At 35.7% G+C, this 16263-nt stretch overlaps 1 protein-coding gene across 3 annotated transcripts in view; it reads left to right on the top strand.

Annotated features, from left to right (window-relative positions):
- LANCL1 (LanC like glutathione S-transferase 1) overlaps positions 1-16263 on the top strand; it is a 38609-nt gene that overhangs the window by 10159 nt on the left and 12187 nt on the right. For all 3 annotated transcript variants that reach the window (XM_012751484.3, XM_012751483.3, XM_012751482.3), the window contains exon 4: positions 11048-11255. In XM_012751484.3, coding sequence (XP_012606938.1) covers positions 11048-11255 — 208 coding nt within the window. The remainder of the gene's footprint in view (positions 1-11047; positions 11256-16263) is intronic.

Raw genomic sequence — 16263 nt, 5'->3', positions numbered from 1 at the left:
TAGCTGCAGCAATAGCATCAAAAATTTCTTTTTCTGTTTTTACAATGATTCTTACGCTGGATTTGTTAATCTTTAAATGGTGGACAACCACAGCTGCAGACCTCAGTCTACAGTACTTACCAAGTAGTTCAACTTTTTCCTGTTATCACTTTTCTCTACTTCTTGGGAGCACTTTCAGCATCACTAGTATTTGTTTGAGTCCCATGGTGTTATTTAAGATTTACAGTATTACACTAAACATGATTTAAAACACCTGAGAACCAAGAGAGAGCACTTTTTATTACAATGTGCGATTTATTGGAGAGATGAACTGCTTACGCAGAAATGACTAGCATCACATGGTGTATTAAGCAGATACTCAAGACACTTGAGCTCACTGCAATAACAACAGGAGGTGGCTATGAAATTATAATAGTGCAGTATATCAATTTATATATTTATGATTTAATACTGCATTTTTAATGTGTTTACATTGTTCTTGACTGAATGGTGCCACGTATGGTCTGTGTTTGTATACATAAGTTTTGATAAACTTTAACTCTTTGTAATAGATTTGAGTATCTTTTATGATAGTAAATGATAAAATAGATGAGTATCTACATAAATTTTATGCATTCATGACATACTTTTTTCTTAATTTATCTTTCTGAGCTACACAGTTCATCTGTGAGTTTTTTCCAATTGTCACAAATCTCAAAAAAATGTTCTAATATGTTTATTGAAAAAAGTCTGTGTATAAATGAACCTGTGCAGTTAAAACCTGTGTTGTTCCAGGCTCAACTGTACTTTAATTGAAAAACTGGACTCCTATATTTTTTCCCATTTTCCATCTTTTAAAAAAAAAAATTGAGACTAGTGGTGAGAGTATTTATTAGCATTTCTACTAGAGCATTTCTGTGTATTATATATGCTTTGGAAAATTATTATTAAAATTAGATGGAACTTTACCATTATATTTTATTATGTTTAATTCTCCAGCACTATGTAGTATAATCTGATAGTTAATGCTGGTTCAGATAAGATTAGGATTTGGAATAGTATTATTCTAAATAATCCATGTGTACAAAATGCTTCATTTGTAAGAGTCATATATGTACAGGTTTAAACAGAAATTTAAAAGAGGCAAATAATTGTTTTAGAAGCACTTTACACTCACTTTATGAACTGTTTTACAACTGAAATTATCTTGGCTTTTATTTTTAAATGGAAATAGAGGATATGATACAATGTAAGAGTGGTTAACACGGTCTTTTAATAGAATCTAAACATCATTTCCACCATATATATTTACACCTGTGGGTTATTATAGTGCAATTTCACAAGCTGTATCCCTGACTTTTACCTTTTTTTAAAATTCACATCAGAGAAGTAAAATGCTCTGAGCCTAGAAAAGAAAGGAGGGAAGAATTTTTAAAACCTCGCATCTGTCTCATTGTCAGATAAGGCAGTTATTACCGTAAATCCCTCTGGTCTCTCTCATGCTCATCCAGGAATGAGGTGTTGGTGATTAATCAGTTTTTCAGACCATAATTTAGAGTTAACAAATTTCTACTATACATAGCGTTCAAAAAAAAAGAATTCAGTAATTTAATAATAAAATATATTGAACCAGTGTTGGTTCGCAAGGGAATGAGGAGCGTTAGTATGCAGTTTCAGGATCATTTGACTGTTGAAGGACAGGAATAAAGATTAAAACACAACTCCTGTTAATAAAATGTTACTGTGATTAACACTTGAATGACAAAAGTGAAAGTGTATATGCATGTACACCAACAACTAATGTTAATTGCCAGGCACTGTTTTAAGTGCTTTGCATTAATTCACTGATCTCAAACTCAAAACAACTTCATAGCATGGATATTATTCATGTCCCCATTTCACAAATGAGAAAAATGAAGCAAAACAAGGCTGAATATCTCATTCAAGGTCACACAGCTAGTAAGTGACAAAGTTAGTGTTCAATCCAACCAAGCCTGGTTCTAACCCTAACCCTTACATTTGGGTTTATTCTATACATTTTGTAAGTGAAGAAGATTTACTAATAAGCTGTAAGATAGAGTAGTTTAAGCAATGACAATATAATACTCATGCAATACAAACTTTTTAGAAATGGCTAATGTCAAGTCAAGTTTAAGTGTTTTATTTAGAAAACAAATCAGAATAAGCACTGATAAAGCATGAAAGGAATTTGGAATGAAAGAAGAAAACAAGACTTATTAAACAGGTAAAGGTAATTACTATTTAAAAGTCTATGGAAAAAGTTATTTAAGATTGTAAATAACATAAACTCTGGGAAGATTTATGGATGTTTGCAGCTAGAAAAATGAAATCTCTAGCATTCTTCTGTAGAAGGTGTTTTCCCCCTTCCTAATCCTGTATTAATATATTCAGCATGGTTTCAGGATAGAAAATTAATTGGGCCAAGACAGAAGCTTTTCTTCATAATTGCTTGTATTTGAAAAGGCTTGTTGAAGATCTTCTCAAGTGAATTATCATCCATAGTCTGAAATCAATTGGTAGCTCTTGTAGCTGTTAATAAGCGATATTTTGAAAGAACAGCCTCAGTTCTTTTCACTAAAATCCTCCTTTATAAAATTTAGTACATTGAAATGTAATGCATCATGATATTGATGTATGTCGTATTGATGTGTGATAATAAGCATTGAGTTGTTCATTTTTACTTTTAATCCTTTCCCAGTAGATTTACACAAGTTCTTTATAGTATGTGCTCGCAGCTTTGGTAGCAGGTGAAGCATTTTGTTTACCTAGATACCCCATCAGGAGCTGTTATGTATGACCAGACACATAGCAGCAGACAGTGCAGAAACATAGCAGACACGAGGCCACTTAAGATCAAATCCAATGCTCAGCTACTGAGTGGATCTTGATGGTGTCCAGAGATCTGTGGGGACTCAACAGAGAACATAATGTACCTGCCATGGAGCTGGTCTGGGTTATGTTTCAGGTAGATGTAGATTCTAGGCGGAGAACATTTTAAAGTGCTTTATTAAATGGAAAGCATAAAACTCTGGTGAGGAATTGTTATTATAAAGGACTAAATGAGCAGATGAAGTGTTCTTGTGTTAGAAATAAGCATTTAGTAAAAAAAGATTGCTTTCCTTGCAGATAACATAGTAGAAAAGTTAAGTAAACCCAAGGGATGGCTGATCTCTCTACTGTCCTTAAGAGAGAATGAAGGAAAGTGCTAGCCCTTGTTTAATTTCATTTTTTTCCACTCTTAACTATGATAATTCCTAGGGGGAATGATGATCAGCTCACACTTAAAAAAAAAAAAATACACACAGGGCTCAAGGGGCTTTAGCTCTGAAAGACATGACCTAATCTTCTATAACCAACTCAGAGTTAATGAGGCTAAGATTGGCACATATTTCCTCTTTTCAAATATTAGATAACATTTTAAATAAGAGGATATGCAGCATAATCCCTAGAGTAATATTAACTTGCGCTCTAAATGCAAGTCATTATAGTGTTTCAAGATGCTCTTCCTCTGATCTACCAAATGTATAGCCTTTGAGCTACAGATTTAGCATGTGGGTCTTAGTTACTGCTGACACCAGACTTATTTGAAAGGAATTACTCTCAAAGGCCAGGTGTCTTCTCTTTGCAATTTGATCTCCTTATAAGTAGCTCTTCATCAGAGCCAGCATTTCAGTGTCTAATTTGAGCCCTACCAAGTGCCCTTCACCTTCATCAGATGCACCTGTCCTTCCCCGCCAGTGCTGTTAGCACAAGTGGACACAATCAAGAGGGTAGATTTGCACCATGTTTATTAGAGCCCTTCACAGTGACCACTATATAGAGCAATGTGCCAAGATGGTCACGTGCTTTTTTTCTGACTGCACTTTATATAGGGCTGATGTCATGGTATTGTAGTTTATCTTAAACTATGAAGACATAGGCTTGAAACAATTTTAGGGTTTAGATGTCACCAGTGTGCTTGGGTGAAGCACAGAATGTAGGACGAGAGTGTTTGTAATACAGATCAGAAGAATGGTGGGAGGGAAAGAAGGCATATCTAAGCAATTTGGCTTTTACAGACAACACTAAGAAGGCTAGGGCTATGTCTGTCATTTTCATTCCAGTAACCAGCATTTAGCCCAGTGTCCAGTCCATAGTCAGTGGACTGCAGGGCACAGAAGGAGGAGGAAAGTATAATATTGCCTTGGTTTTTTAAAAAAATCTGTTTTACTGTTCAACAGTCAACTCTGGAAATAGATAAAGGAGAAAAAACATCTTCAGAGTGCTTGTTTGCCCTCCTTGTTTTCTTTCCCACTCCTTTGGGGCAATATTAAATGAACGGTGCAGAATTGTGACTAGTTTCCTCCTCAGATTACCTGTATTAAAAGTGTTAGAGTATTTGGAAAGCCAGCAGCTCATGATGCTCAGCTTTAATCTGACAGCTGAGCAGATGTCCTAGTCAATGCAGAGTGTTTACATCAAGGTTTTGTGGAAAGTACTGTGCACAGTAACGACAGTGACTAGGAGTGGGAATCCTGCCCTAAAGACAACTGTAATTTTGTTGAAGAAACAGAAATGCACATGCTCAAACATTCACTTGAAAAGTTGAAAAACAGTTACAAAACAACATATTAGAAAAGCACCAACCTGATATAGAAAGAAAAGTGATCATACTGTATGGAGTTAATCAGAGAATACTTTCACTTCTTATTTTTCCATAAATCTGAAAGGAAGAAAACATAGTAATTGATAAGATTCTTGTTATTTTTATTTCAATAGATTTAGGAGTGTAAGTGTTTTTTATTGCATAGATGAATTGTATAGTGAAGTCATGGGTTTTAGTGTACCTGTGACCAGAATAGTGTGCATTATACCCAATAAGTAAATTTTGATCCCTCATCCTCCCCCCCTTTTCTTAGTTTCCGATGTCCACTATACCACCTCATGACCATGTATACCCATCATTTAGCTCCCACTTATAAGTGAGAATATGTGGTATTTGTTTTTCCATTCCTGAGATACCTCACTTAGGACAATGGTCTCTAGTTTCATTCCATGGGGTGCATGGGTAGGGGTGTGTGTGTAATACACATACACACACACACACACCCCCACACATCTTTATCCATTCATTAATTTATGGGCACTCAGGTTGATCCCATACATTTGCAGTTGTGAATTGTGCTGCAATAAGTATCCAGGCACAGGTGTCTTTTTGATATGATGATTTCTTTTCATTCGGATACCCAGTAGTAGGATTGCTGGATCAAATGGTAGATGTACTTTTAGTTCTTTGAAGAACCTCCGTACTGTTTTCCACAGCGGCTGTACTGATTTACATTCCCACCACCAGTGTATGAGTGTTTCCTTTCCACCACATCCATGCCAATATCTATTGGGGTTTTTTTGACTTTTTAATAATGGCCATTCTGACAGAGGGTAAGGTAGTATCTCATTTGTGGTTTTAATTTGCGTTTCCCTGATGAACTTTTAAAGTTTCAAGTAGGGAACAATTTATTTGAACTTAGATTGGAACACCCAACTGCCCCCAGGAAATTTAGAAATTTCCTGTCTTCATATCATTCAAGCCTAATGGGTGTTAACTAAGCACCTCCAGTCACCGTGGCAGATCTAAAATCTCAGCAATTTTTCATATCAGAGTACATGAAGAAAGTCTTTAAACACCCTTGACCTGGAAATAAGGAAATACCTTGCAGATTTGAAGTACCATGGTACAAAGGTTTTTATATTACTGTAGTTTGGTAATAAATGAATGAAATGAATGATAAAAAATAAATGAAAAATGTTTAGGGATCATCTCTAGAATGAGAAGTGTTTTGAGAGGTCTATATAGCCTTGAAGATTTTTATCATCTCTATATACATTTGAAAGACAGCAAGGTCTTTGTTGGTCAAGATGAATAACACTAATGATCCCTCAGAAATTCAAAAGGTTGGTATTAATTACATCTCAACAGCTGGCTGTATTTATAGTACTACTGGGAATAAGTAGCTGAGTAAGGAAATTGCAGATTTAGAAATGTCCCTTAACAATTTACCCTCTGTCCCAGAATAGTATCTACAGAAAAAAAATAGAAAAGTCTAGTCCAGAGCTTCCATACTGAAGCCAGGACCAATTCCTATTCCAGCAGAGTTTTATTTGGTCCTCAAGTATACTATTTTCTTTCAAGTAAATTAGTCATCAACATTTCAAAACCAAGAAATTCCTAGGGTGAACTGTGAGGCAGCGATGAACTTCCTGAACTTCTTATACAAAATGACATCTATTCCTAGTCTTCAGAGCTGTACTATCCTTAGAACGTTCTGCAGTGATGGAAATGTTAAACTTTGCTGTCCATTGCAATGGCCACTAGCCATATGTGGCTATTGAACGTTTGAAATGTGGCTAGTGTGATTGAGAAACTGAATTTTAAATTTTATTGTCTTTTAATTAAGTTTATATAGACATTTATGGCTAGAGGCTTTCATTTTGGACATTAAAATTCTAAAGGAAACAAATTCCAGGAGTTGTAAGATCAGAGTAATATATGTCTGGATGTGTGCTTTTTCTGTTATTTTTTTTTCTAGTAGTTTTGTGTTTCTGATCTTAAGTCTTTAACCCTTTGCACTTGCTTGCTTTTTTCTCGATTACTTTATTCTACTCGGGATTTAATTTTTTAAATACCCCAGATTTTACAAAGCATGGCAGAATAAAAAACTGGAGTTTCTTTTCATACAAACTTATTTATTTGGATTTTTTTATATTTCAAATTATTGATACATTCAAAGAATAATTTTAATCTCTATAATTTTTCATGGTGTGATATTTTTTGAAACATTCACCCACATGAAAACCTGGTTTACATTCACATGTTTCACAAATACAAATTGTCTGTCTTCTTCCTCTTCCTCGTTTGATTTTTCTATTAGAACAAACAACACAATCTTTGTGTTTTTTGTTAGGGTGAGGTGTGATTATATGGTGCATTCCATCTAAACGTTGCTCTAAGTTAGTGGATAATAATCTACCCCTGGAAGTTAGTGTACCATCTCTGCATTTACATTTTACTTGTCCTTTCATGCTAATGAAAACAAGAAAAGATCCTGGAAAAATAGACAAAACACCCCCTTCTCCCCGCGGTGAAACTATGTGTCGAGTGTGGTTCCACATACAAGCTGCTACCGATGCTAACTGTGTCGAGTCACACTCGACATCCAAGTGCAAAGGGTTAATCCATTTTCAGTTGATTTTGTATATGATGTGAGATAAGGGTCCAATTTCCTTCTTCTGTATGTGGATATCCAGTTTTCCCAACACCATTTATTGCAGTTAGACATCCAGGAGCCATTTGACATCTCCCTCAGGGTCACTGCCCACCAGGCTCTGTTGATGTGTTGATTTTACCTTTCAGACAGATATCTTTCCAGTTCACTCTCATTATATCTGTACCACAATCACCCACCCTGTGTCTCACTCTTACTCCTGAAGCACTCTCCTCCCTGCTTTTCCTGCATCCACCATTTCACACACTCCCTTTCAAACCTTACAGTGCATTTATAGTGAATTGTTTTTTAAAAAAAACTATGTTCTTCCCATGCTTAAAATGGTGCTTTTCAAATGAAATCCCAAATCCTTAACTGGCTTATGAGGTCCTGTATGATCTAGCTCCTGCCTACTTCTCTAGCTTTGAAAAGAGTTGTATTCTTTAGAATCAGGCTTACTGATATGTGGCAGCGCATCTAAAATAACAGTAGCTTTAACACAACAGAAGTTTATTTCCCTCTTGTGTAAATAGGCAATCTAGAGACTGGCATGGCAGCTGCACAGTCATTGAGATCTAGGTTGTTTTGATCTTGATGCTTTACCTAAAACTTCATCACAGAGCTTCCAACTCATGGTCTAAAATGGCTGCTTCTGCTGCATCATCACATCTACATTCCAGCCAGGAAGAGAGCAGAAAAGGAAAGAAATGGCTAGTCCCTTCCCTTCAAGAACATTTTCCCAAGTTGCCCCCTCTACTCCCACTACATCCCATGGATCAGAACTTAGTCACATGGCCATACCCAGCTGTGAATAAGATTGTTCTGGGCAGCCTTGTGCCCGGGTGAAATCCAAGGTATTATTGTTGAGAAAAAGGGAGATATACATTTGGGGACCCATTTAGAAGTTTCTGTCACAGGAGCTAATTCCTCATCTTCCAGAGTAGAATATGAGTCAAAATATCTGAAATAGAAAAATCAAGAGATAGCACATAAGCATATCATTAGAAATATAGAGGCAAATACTAGAGGAAATAGCTAAAATTATTTAAAGTGGTTGCCTCTGGGAGACAGGAATAGGGTGAGGCAGGGAATTGGTGTTTTACATATTAAGTCTTATAGTACTACATGACTTTTTCCATGAAGAACATATATGTTTTAATAAAAATTACATTTGAAAGAGTTTACTAAAGCCAGGCTTGTGAGTATATAAGGACTAGATGACTTTTTCCTGCAAAGCCTTTGAAGTTGTGTCTTTCCCACCTTGCGAGCTATCCCTAAGTCTTTGGTATTTATTTAAAGGTGATGTCATATGCATAGATATTGTCAAGGGTCAGAGGACCATAAGGAGCAGATTCAAGACATTTGGCCACAAGCCAAATGTGGCCTCCATTTTTGCTACCATTAAATTAGGACACATGGGCTATAAATCAGTGATGAGGTATTAATAATGTCTTTGACTTAGGCATTTTGTCTTATTTTCCTGTCCTGAGACTTGATTTATAATAAGCATGTGTAAGAGAATATTTCTAATTGGCAGCAGCACCCATCACTTAAAGTCCTTTTCATCCATGGGTGTTTTGTGACAGGGATCATAGGCACAGTAAACTGTGACCTGCAAAAGATTGCTTATCAAAACCTGCAGACACTGAGGCCCAGACGAGAGGAAGGGGAGAAATGGAACCTGAGGTGATGGAATCCCAGAAACTAGAAAGATAATCCTCAGCTGATCAAAAAGAAAAAGAAAAGAAAATTTTTTCATCCAGATGTAATGTTATAAGACTTGTAAGAAATGTTTACCTGTTTTCCATCAGAAATACATCAAACCTGACAATTGCAAGCTTTAATAGGTTTTGTTTGTTAAATATTTAGGCCAATAGAAATTGTTGCAAATGAGAGACAAAGGTCTGAAAAGGAAAACAATCATCGGGCTTGTCTTTAATCATTTTTTTATTTTCTCAGATCTCAGACTTGTCATTATCTGGCTTTGGTGCTTACATAACTTAATTAGGGGAGTTCAGGCAGCAGTGGGAATAAGCGGGCAAAATGAAAGGGTAACAGTTTAAACGGATCGCCTGCAGATGCATGATATGGATGGAGATGAAGCCTATTAAGGACCTAATTCTAGAAGAAGCTGTTGACATTGATCATTTGTGAAAAGGAGAATTTTTTTTTCTTACCCACATACGTGGTTTTGTACACTTGTCTACAAACCATAAGCATTGGTGCATCTGATCATCAGCTTGTGGAATTACTAACACTAAGCCACTTTGAAAGAGCAGACAAGGTTATTAACTTTGGCAGGAAATGAAAATTTGGCCTTAATGTACATGTGAAATTGAATTGTCTGTAGCACAAAGCTTTGGAGATTACCCGTGCAAGATGAGAAAACTATCTAAATTTAAAATTGTCCACGCAGTACAGTGAAAAGTAATTTTGCAGACTGCATTTTTACTGCATTGAAATCTGTGAAGAGATTGGCTCTATTAATTTAGATTTAAACAGAGGCTCTGTGTCTTCTAAAAATGGTAAATGAGATGGAAAATGTACTTTAATGGGAAAAATGGATTTCTGGAAATGCTGGAGGCAGGCAGGCAGGCTTCCTGCTCCACATCTTTGAGTCTGCCCTGCAACCAGCTGGCTTCAGAGAAAAGGTTCTATCCTCTGTGACAGACATTTGAAATAAGGACATGCAGACAGCGTCTCAATTACATATATAGTAGGCATCAAGAGTAGGATAAGAAGCAAATTAAGTAAGGCCCATGGCAAAAATCATTGGCAGCATTTAAATTATAGTTACCAAAGTAGCTGGGTCCTTGACGAAGGAAAAAAAGTTAAGGAGGAATTGAATATGTTTTCTCAAATGTCAAATAACTTTTTTTTATAACCCCTGCCTGGAAGGATATAGGGGATTTGGTTACATATACTACCTTTTCATACAAAAACCTATCTTTTATATAAGGAGGAATAGAGTTTTTCATTACCTAATGTTTGAATTTCTTTAGCTCACAAGAACAAAACATTTCAGGTTTATTATTAATTAAATAAATCATTATTCATTAAATAAATAAATGACTATTTGGAACCATAGTTTGATGACCTGTCATTTAACAATCAAGAATAATGCATTAGGCCGGGCGCGGTGGCTCACGCCTGTAATCCTAGCTCTCTGGGAGGCCGAGGCGGGCGGATTGCTCGAGGTCAGGAGTTCAAAACCAGCCTGAGCAAGAGCAAGACCCCGTCTCTACTATAAATAGAAAGAAATTAATTGGCCAACTAATATATATACAAAAAAAATTAGCCGGGCATGGTGGCGCATGCCTGTAGTCCCAGCTACTTGGGAGGCTGAGGCAGGAGGATTGCTTGAGCCAGGAGTTTGAGGTTGCTGTGAGCTAGGCTGACGCCATGGCACTCACTCTAGCCTGGGCAACAAAGTGAGACTCTGTCTCAAAAAAAAAAAAAAAAAAAGAATAATGCATTAACACAATAGCTAGAATACAATAAAGATTAGTAATAGACTGTGTGTCTATTGGCCAGAGTCTTAGAGTTTTTATTATTTAGTAGAGTGATAATGATGAGAAAACTTCAGATAAGTGATTTGCCTATGCCTTATTCTCAGAGCAGTTTAGTGAGACCTGAGCCTACAACTGAAGTTATCCAAACTTCCAGATAATTTACGTATTTGTTACAGCTTAGCAAAAGTCAACACTGCTGAGTAAGCAACACACCAAAATAGTAAAATAATTACTCTTCCCTTTTCTCATCTTTACTTTTTTCTTTTTTTTTTTTTTTTTTTTTTTGCTTTTCAGGTATTGCTGTGCTTTACTTACATCTCTATGATGTATTTGGGGACCCTGCCTACCTACAGATGGCACATGGCTACGTAAAGCAAAGTCTGAACTGTTTGACCAAACGTTCCATCACTTTTCTTTGTGGGGATGCAGGCCCCCTGGCGGTGGCTGCTGTGCTGTATGACAAGATAAACAACGAGAAGCAGGCAGAAGATTGCATTACACGGTAATCGTGTTTCTTTGTGAGGATTATTGTCTGGACATCATTATGCATTCATTCTACACGTGTTAGCCAGAGAACCTTCTAGCGAATTTACTTTTCTCTCAGCAGATAAATCTTACTACTGTCATTTAATCAATTCTCATATTATTCTTAAAGAACAACCATTATAATCCCTAATTTATTGCAAGATAAAAGACATAGTCATGTTCCAGATCAAACATCAATTCAGTAACATAAATAATATCAAAAGCCTAATCATGTAATTACTTATCCAAGGTGCTATCCAGGATCAGTAAGTCAAAGAAATGTAGTTCACTTCTTGTTGAAGGGCTGGGAGAGGCCTTCTAAGGGAGCACAAACTGATTCAAAACTGCCTTTTTGGGGGCAATGACATACAAATCCCAATTTTCATTTTTAATATGAGTCATGGTGGTCCACTAGAAGCTTTTGAATTATGAAGAGTTACTAAACTTTTGTACTAATAAACCACAATCATTGCCTTACCAGAGTTCATTGAGCATTCTCAGAATTCTAAGAAATCTGGCTGCCATGCAATTCTGCACACAGTGCTGTTAGGCTCCCACTGAGCATGCAAACGCTAACATGCAGAGGGACAACTCCAGCAACACTTTAACTGGTCAGTGTCCCTGAGTTGACCATGGTTTTTGATTCCCACTATTCTTTCTCATAAATTACTATTAGAATAGCTTTATCATCACCATTTAAGTTGATCGAGGATCCATTAGTTAATCTTGTACTGTGTAGTAGTGTGTGTTTCATCAAGAGGTTTCCTTGACTTTTTAAGATATAATTATGTTGTATTTAAAGAAGAAATTATTTATTCCTTGTTTATTTCTCATATATATGGAAATTCTTCCCCCTCTCCTGTTTTTGTCCCATACAATGATATTTTCCTATTCTTTTTCTACTGGAAATGTTAACGAAAGGAGGGGGTGGGTGGGCCAAAGGAGTCTTTTGCTTTACCTATAATGATTTGTGAATCATTATATTAGGTCACTGCCAGAATTGACATAATACTTTAGAATACCTCTTTTTTTAAAATTTTTTTTTATTTTTTTATTACCTCATATTATGGGGGTACAAATATTGTTAGGGTTACATATCTTGCCCCTGCCCTCCTCCCCCACCCTGCTACACCAGAGCTTCTAGCGTGTCCAGCCTCCATGTGGTGTGCACCACACCCACTGTGTAAGAATACCTCTTTTTCACACATGCCTATACTACATCTGTTTGAGGCCAGAAGTTATACAGTGTTACTAAAAAACAAATACCACATGACTTAGTGTGTCTAGAGGAAAAAACTGAACCTTCTTCTCCAGGACCGAGAAATATTTAATATAAAACCTGTCACCAAGCTTGATCAAAATGGCAAATGAAACAAAACAATGACTTCCCAAAAAGTTTAGAGTGTGTTCCTTCCATGGTATTTGACTTGCACAAGACCAGCAATACACAAACTATTCCATACTACCTATATATGAAACGCAGACTCTACCTTTTTTTTCATAGCCAGTTTAAAGCCATTAGTCACAAATCTGCTTTATATGTCCACAAGATACTCTTACTCAATGAATCACTCTTAAGTACCATCACATTAAATTGTTGTGGTCCCAATATTTTATATACAGTGCCAGCCTTTTCTAAAATATGTACAGCCAAATGGTAATAGTTTGCTATGTGAGGAATGTTAATAAGAGTTCTATGAAAACAAGGTTCGTGTATTCAAACAGATGGGGGTTTGTGTTTGATCACTAATTAAAATTAAATGTGCATCTTTTCCTGGCTGTTCAGTCTTCAGTAGCTTATGTACCTGGGGGAACACACCAACTCTAGGGAACAGCATTTGCCAAACTTACGTTTAGAAGACCCTGTTTCCGCATGGCATCTTGACAGCCTATTCTAAAAAACACTCTGGGAAATGCTACCATATATCAATATTGGTTTATTAAAATTAAAGCATTCTTAAGAGCAAGCTAAGATTTTGTTCTTTTTTGATATTTTGTAATAAAGGTGTTTTATTTATGTATTTTTATATTTTAATACATTTCAACAGTTTTTTATTTATAGTTAGTAGGCTTGTTAAGGTTAAATGTATAGAATGTGGCTATAATAGGAAAACACTATTTGTGGCTGCAGCTTTGATTTTTCAGATTTTTGGACTTCGTGGTGAAACAGTGAAAAAATAATTTTTAAATTACAGAGCTTCCTTCATCTTTCCCATTTCCTTTTAAAGGAAAAATCTATAAACCTTTTCAACTCAGTTTCAGGAAATCCAAAATTATTTAATATCATCAATTATTTAATAAACGTACTTATTTGCTTTACTCTTTACCAAACCTTCTTTCTCATATCACAGCCCTTTGGATTTATCACAGATACTGAAATGCTCTGTGTAGTGTCTATATTGTGCTCCACTGTCAGCATCATAGTTCAGCTTACCTTGTCTGCATTTTCTTAATATAATAGTCTTTCAAAATCATAATTTTGAGTTTCAGTGACCAAAAGGGCCTTTGAGAGCATCAAAAGTCTAATCCAGGGGTAGGGGAACCTTTTCATGTTAGAAGGCCACATTAATTTAGCTATAATCAAATAAGACCACATTCAAGAAACTTCAATTAGATATACTTAAAAATGTACATTATTTGGTAAAAATCTAACTACTATGTACTTAATAATTTCAACAAATGAAAACTATTTGTTAATTTTAAAGTTAACCTTTTGAGGACTTTGTTGTATAGTACTCAACCTGACACAAACAAATAGTTGTTTTTCATGTTGGCATTTTATTGCCATTGGTATTATGTATTATTAGCAAAAAGAAAGCAAGATTCTCTTTCAGGAAAGACTGCACAGTCTCTCCTTGGTTAGAAAGCATTTGAATATATGGTTGCAATATGAAGGTCCACAGTTTCAGTTGATCCTATAGATGGGTATCAGTCATTTGTGACCTTAAGGGCATCTTCATTTGGGTTAGGTAAGAGATTCATAGCAATAAGTGATTGAAAAGCAAAAAAAGTATTTTCAGGCATGTTACCAAAGGCATGGGTATTCTACTGCATTTTTCCATATTTCAATTGGGTTTTTTTTAGCATTAAACAATGACTTTAAAAGATCATCTACTGAGAGCTTCAATTTTATCTGTAGTTCTTTAGGTGCGTTGGTGATGTTAACTAGGTGAGGCTGAAATGCTAATTTGAGTGTGATATGATTCTCAGAGTCAGCGAACCTTTCATTGTATTCTCCAATTAACAGGTCTATAACAGCTGAGTATTCTTCAGATGATTTGCAAATATCCTGCTCATCCGTAACCTTTGCTAACTGGGGAAAATGTTCATCCAAAATTTTCTTTTGAAGAAGTATTTTGAAAAAACAATAGCTTTTTTTGAAATGCTTGGATTTTTTGCCACATATTGTGTTTAGACTTAGTTTTACCTTGCAAAGAAAATTTGTTTTGATTTGACATATCACACAGAAATTCTACATTCCAATAGAAATCTTCTTTCAATAATTCACATTACTGGTTCGTTCTTCATAAAATTTAACAATCTGCTCTTGAAAAGATAAAACTTAGGCTAACACCTGTCCCTGGGATAACCAATGCATTTTAGAATGATAGTGGCAAATCGACACTGATTACCTCATCTTTCAATTTCAGCAAGTTATGAAACTAATGATGCCATGTTGCATTTGCACCAATATAGTTAACAATACTTACAACGTGTTGCAGAGTGTTACTTAAAATAGTAGGTTTAGTACAGAGATTTTGCTGATGTAAGATACACTGAAAAGAAATGATAGCATCTGGATCTGTTAATACTTTTTTTATCTGTGCAATAAACCCTTCATGTTTTCCTTTCACAGAAGATACACCATCTCTACATACACTCACTAAAATTTGCCAAATTCAGTCCAACTTCTTGACATTTATCATGAAGTTATTGAAGATACCTATTCCCCCTATTCCGTTTGCAAGAGTGCCACAAGGGAGTAACTCTTCATGGCAAAGAAAATCTTCTTATATGACCTGGGCCGAGTCAGTAGTATTAGTTTCATCCAAAGCAATTGAATAATATATATTTCCCTTTTGAAGTATTGCATAAAGTTGTTCTGTTAAGTTAAAGGCTAATTCATGCTGCCAATCAGTTATGGTTCTCCTTGAAAGAGGCAGAACCATACATTTGTACTTTGAAGCATTATCGGGATCTAAGCATCCTACAACTTCAACAATGCATTCTTTCCCAATTTCTGCATCACTGAATGGCTTCCCTTTTTTCCTGAGTATGTAAGCTACTTTATAAGTTGCTTCTATTGCATTATTTCCAGGTTTTATTGCTGCTTGAAAGAGTTGTCTTTGCTTTTGCTTTTTATCTTTTAATTTCTGCATATACAACCTTTTGCATCTGTCCCTCTAATTTAAAATATTTGTGGTCCTTATGAGTAGTGTTATAATGCTGATGAGCACTGAATTTCTTTAATGTTAATATTACAGTATCACAAAGCAAGCAAATCATCTTACCATTAGCAGAAACAAGATAATACTGCAATTCCCAATCCTCATTAAAAAATCTTTTTTCTTCCTTCAGCATTCTCTTGGTCTTTTTGACATGATGGGCTGTTAAGCAGACAGAATTAAAAAATACTGTTGACCTGTGCAACTATTCACAAATTCCACTCCAGACACAAACACAGTGCACCACTGTCAAAGCTGATAACAGACTGGTGTACTCAACCCCCATAAATTCTCACCAAATCAGAGTGTTGGTATGGTAGAGGTTCTTAACCTTGAGCCCCTGAGAATTGTAAGACTGTCAGAGGTATATAAAACCTCTAAATTGTATTCAGTGTAGGGAGAACATCTGTGCTTTTCTTGGAGGGGTCTGTACTCCCTAAAAGGAGTATGCATGTGTGTGTTTATGTTCAGATTGTCCTACAAATGGCTTAGCAAGTGGACAATATATGGTGCCAGTTCTTTCTACTGCCTGATATACAT

The sequence above is a fragment of the Microcebus murinus genome, chromosome 8 (genome assembly GCF_040939455.1).
Source record: "Microcebus murinus isolate Inina chromosome 8, M.murinus_Inina_mat1.0, whole genome shotgun sequence".
Taxonomy (NCBI): Eukaryota; Metazoa; Chordata; class Mammalia; order Primates; family Cheirogaleidae; genus Microcebus; species Microcebus murinus.
This window is presented reverse-complemented; position numbering and strand designations above follow the sequence as displayed.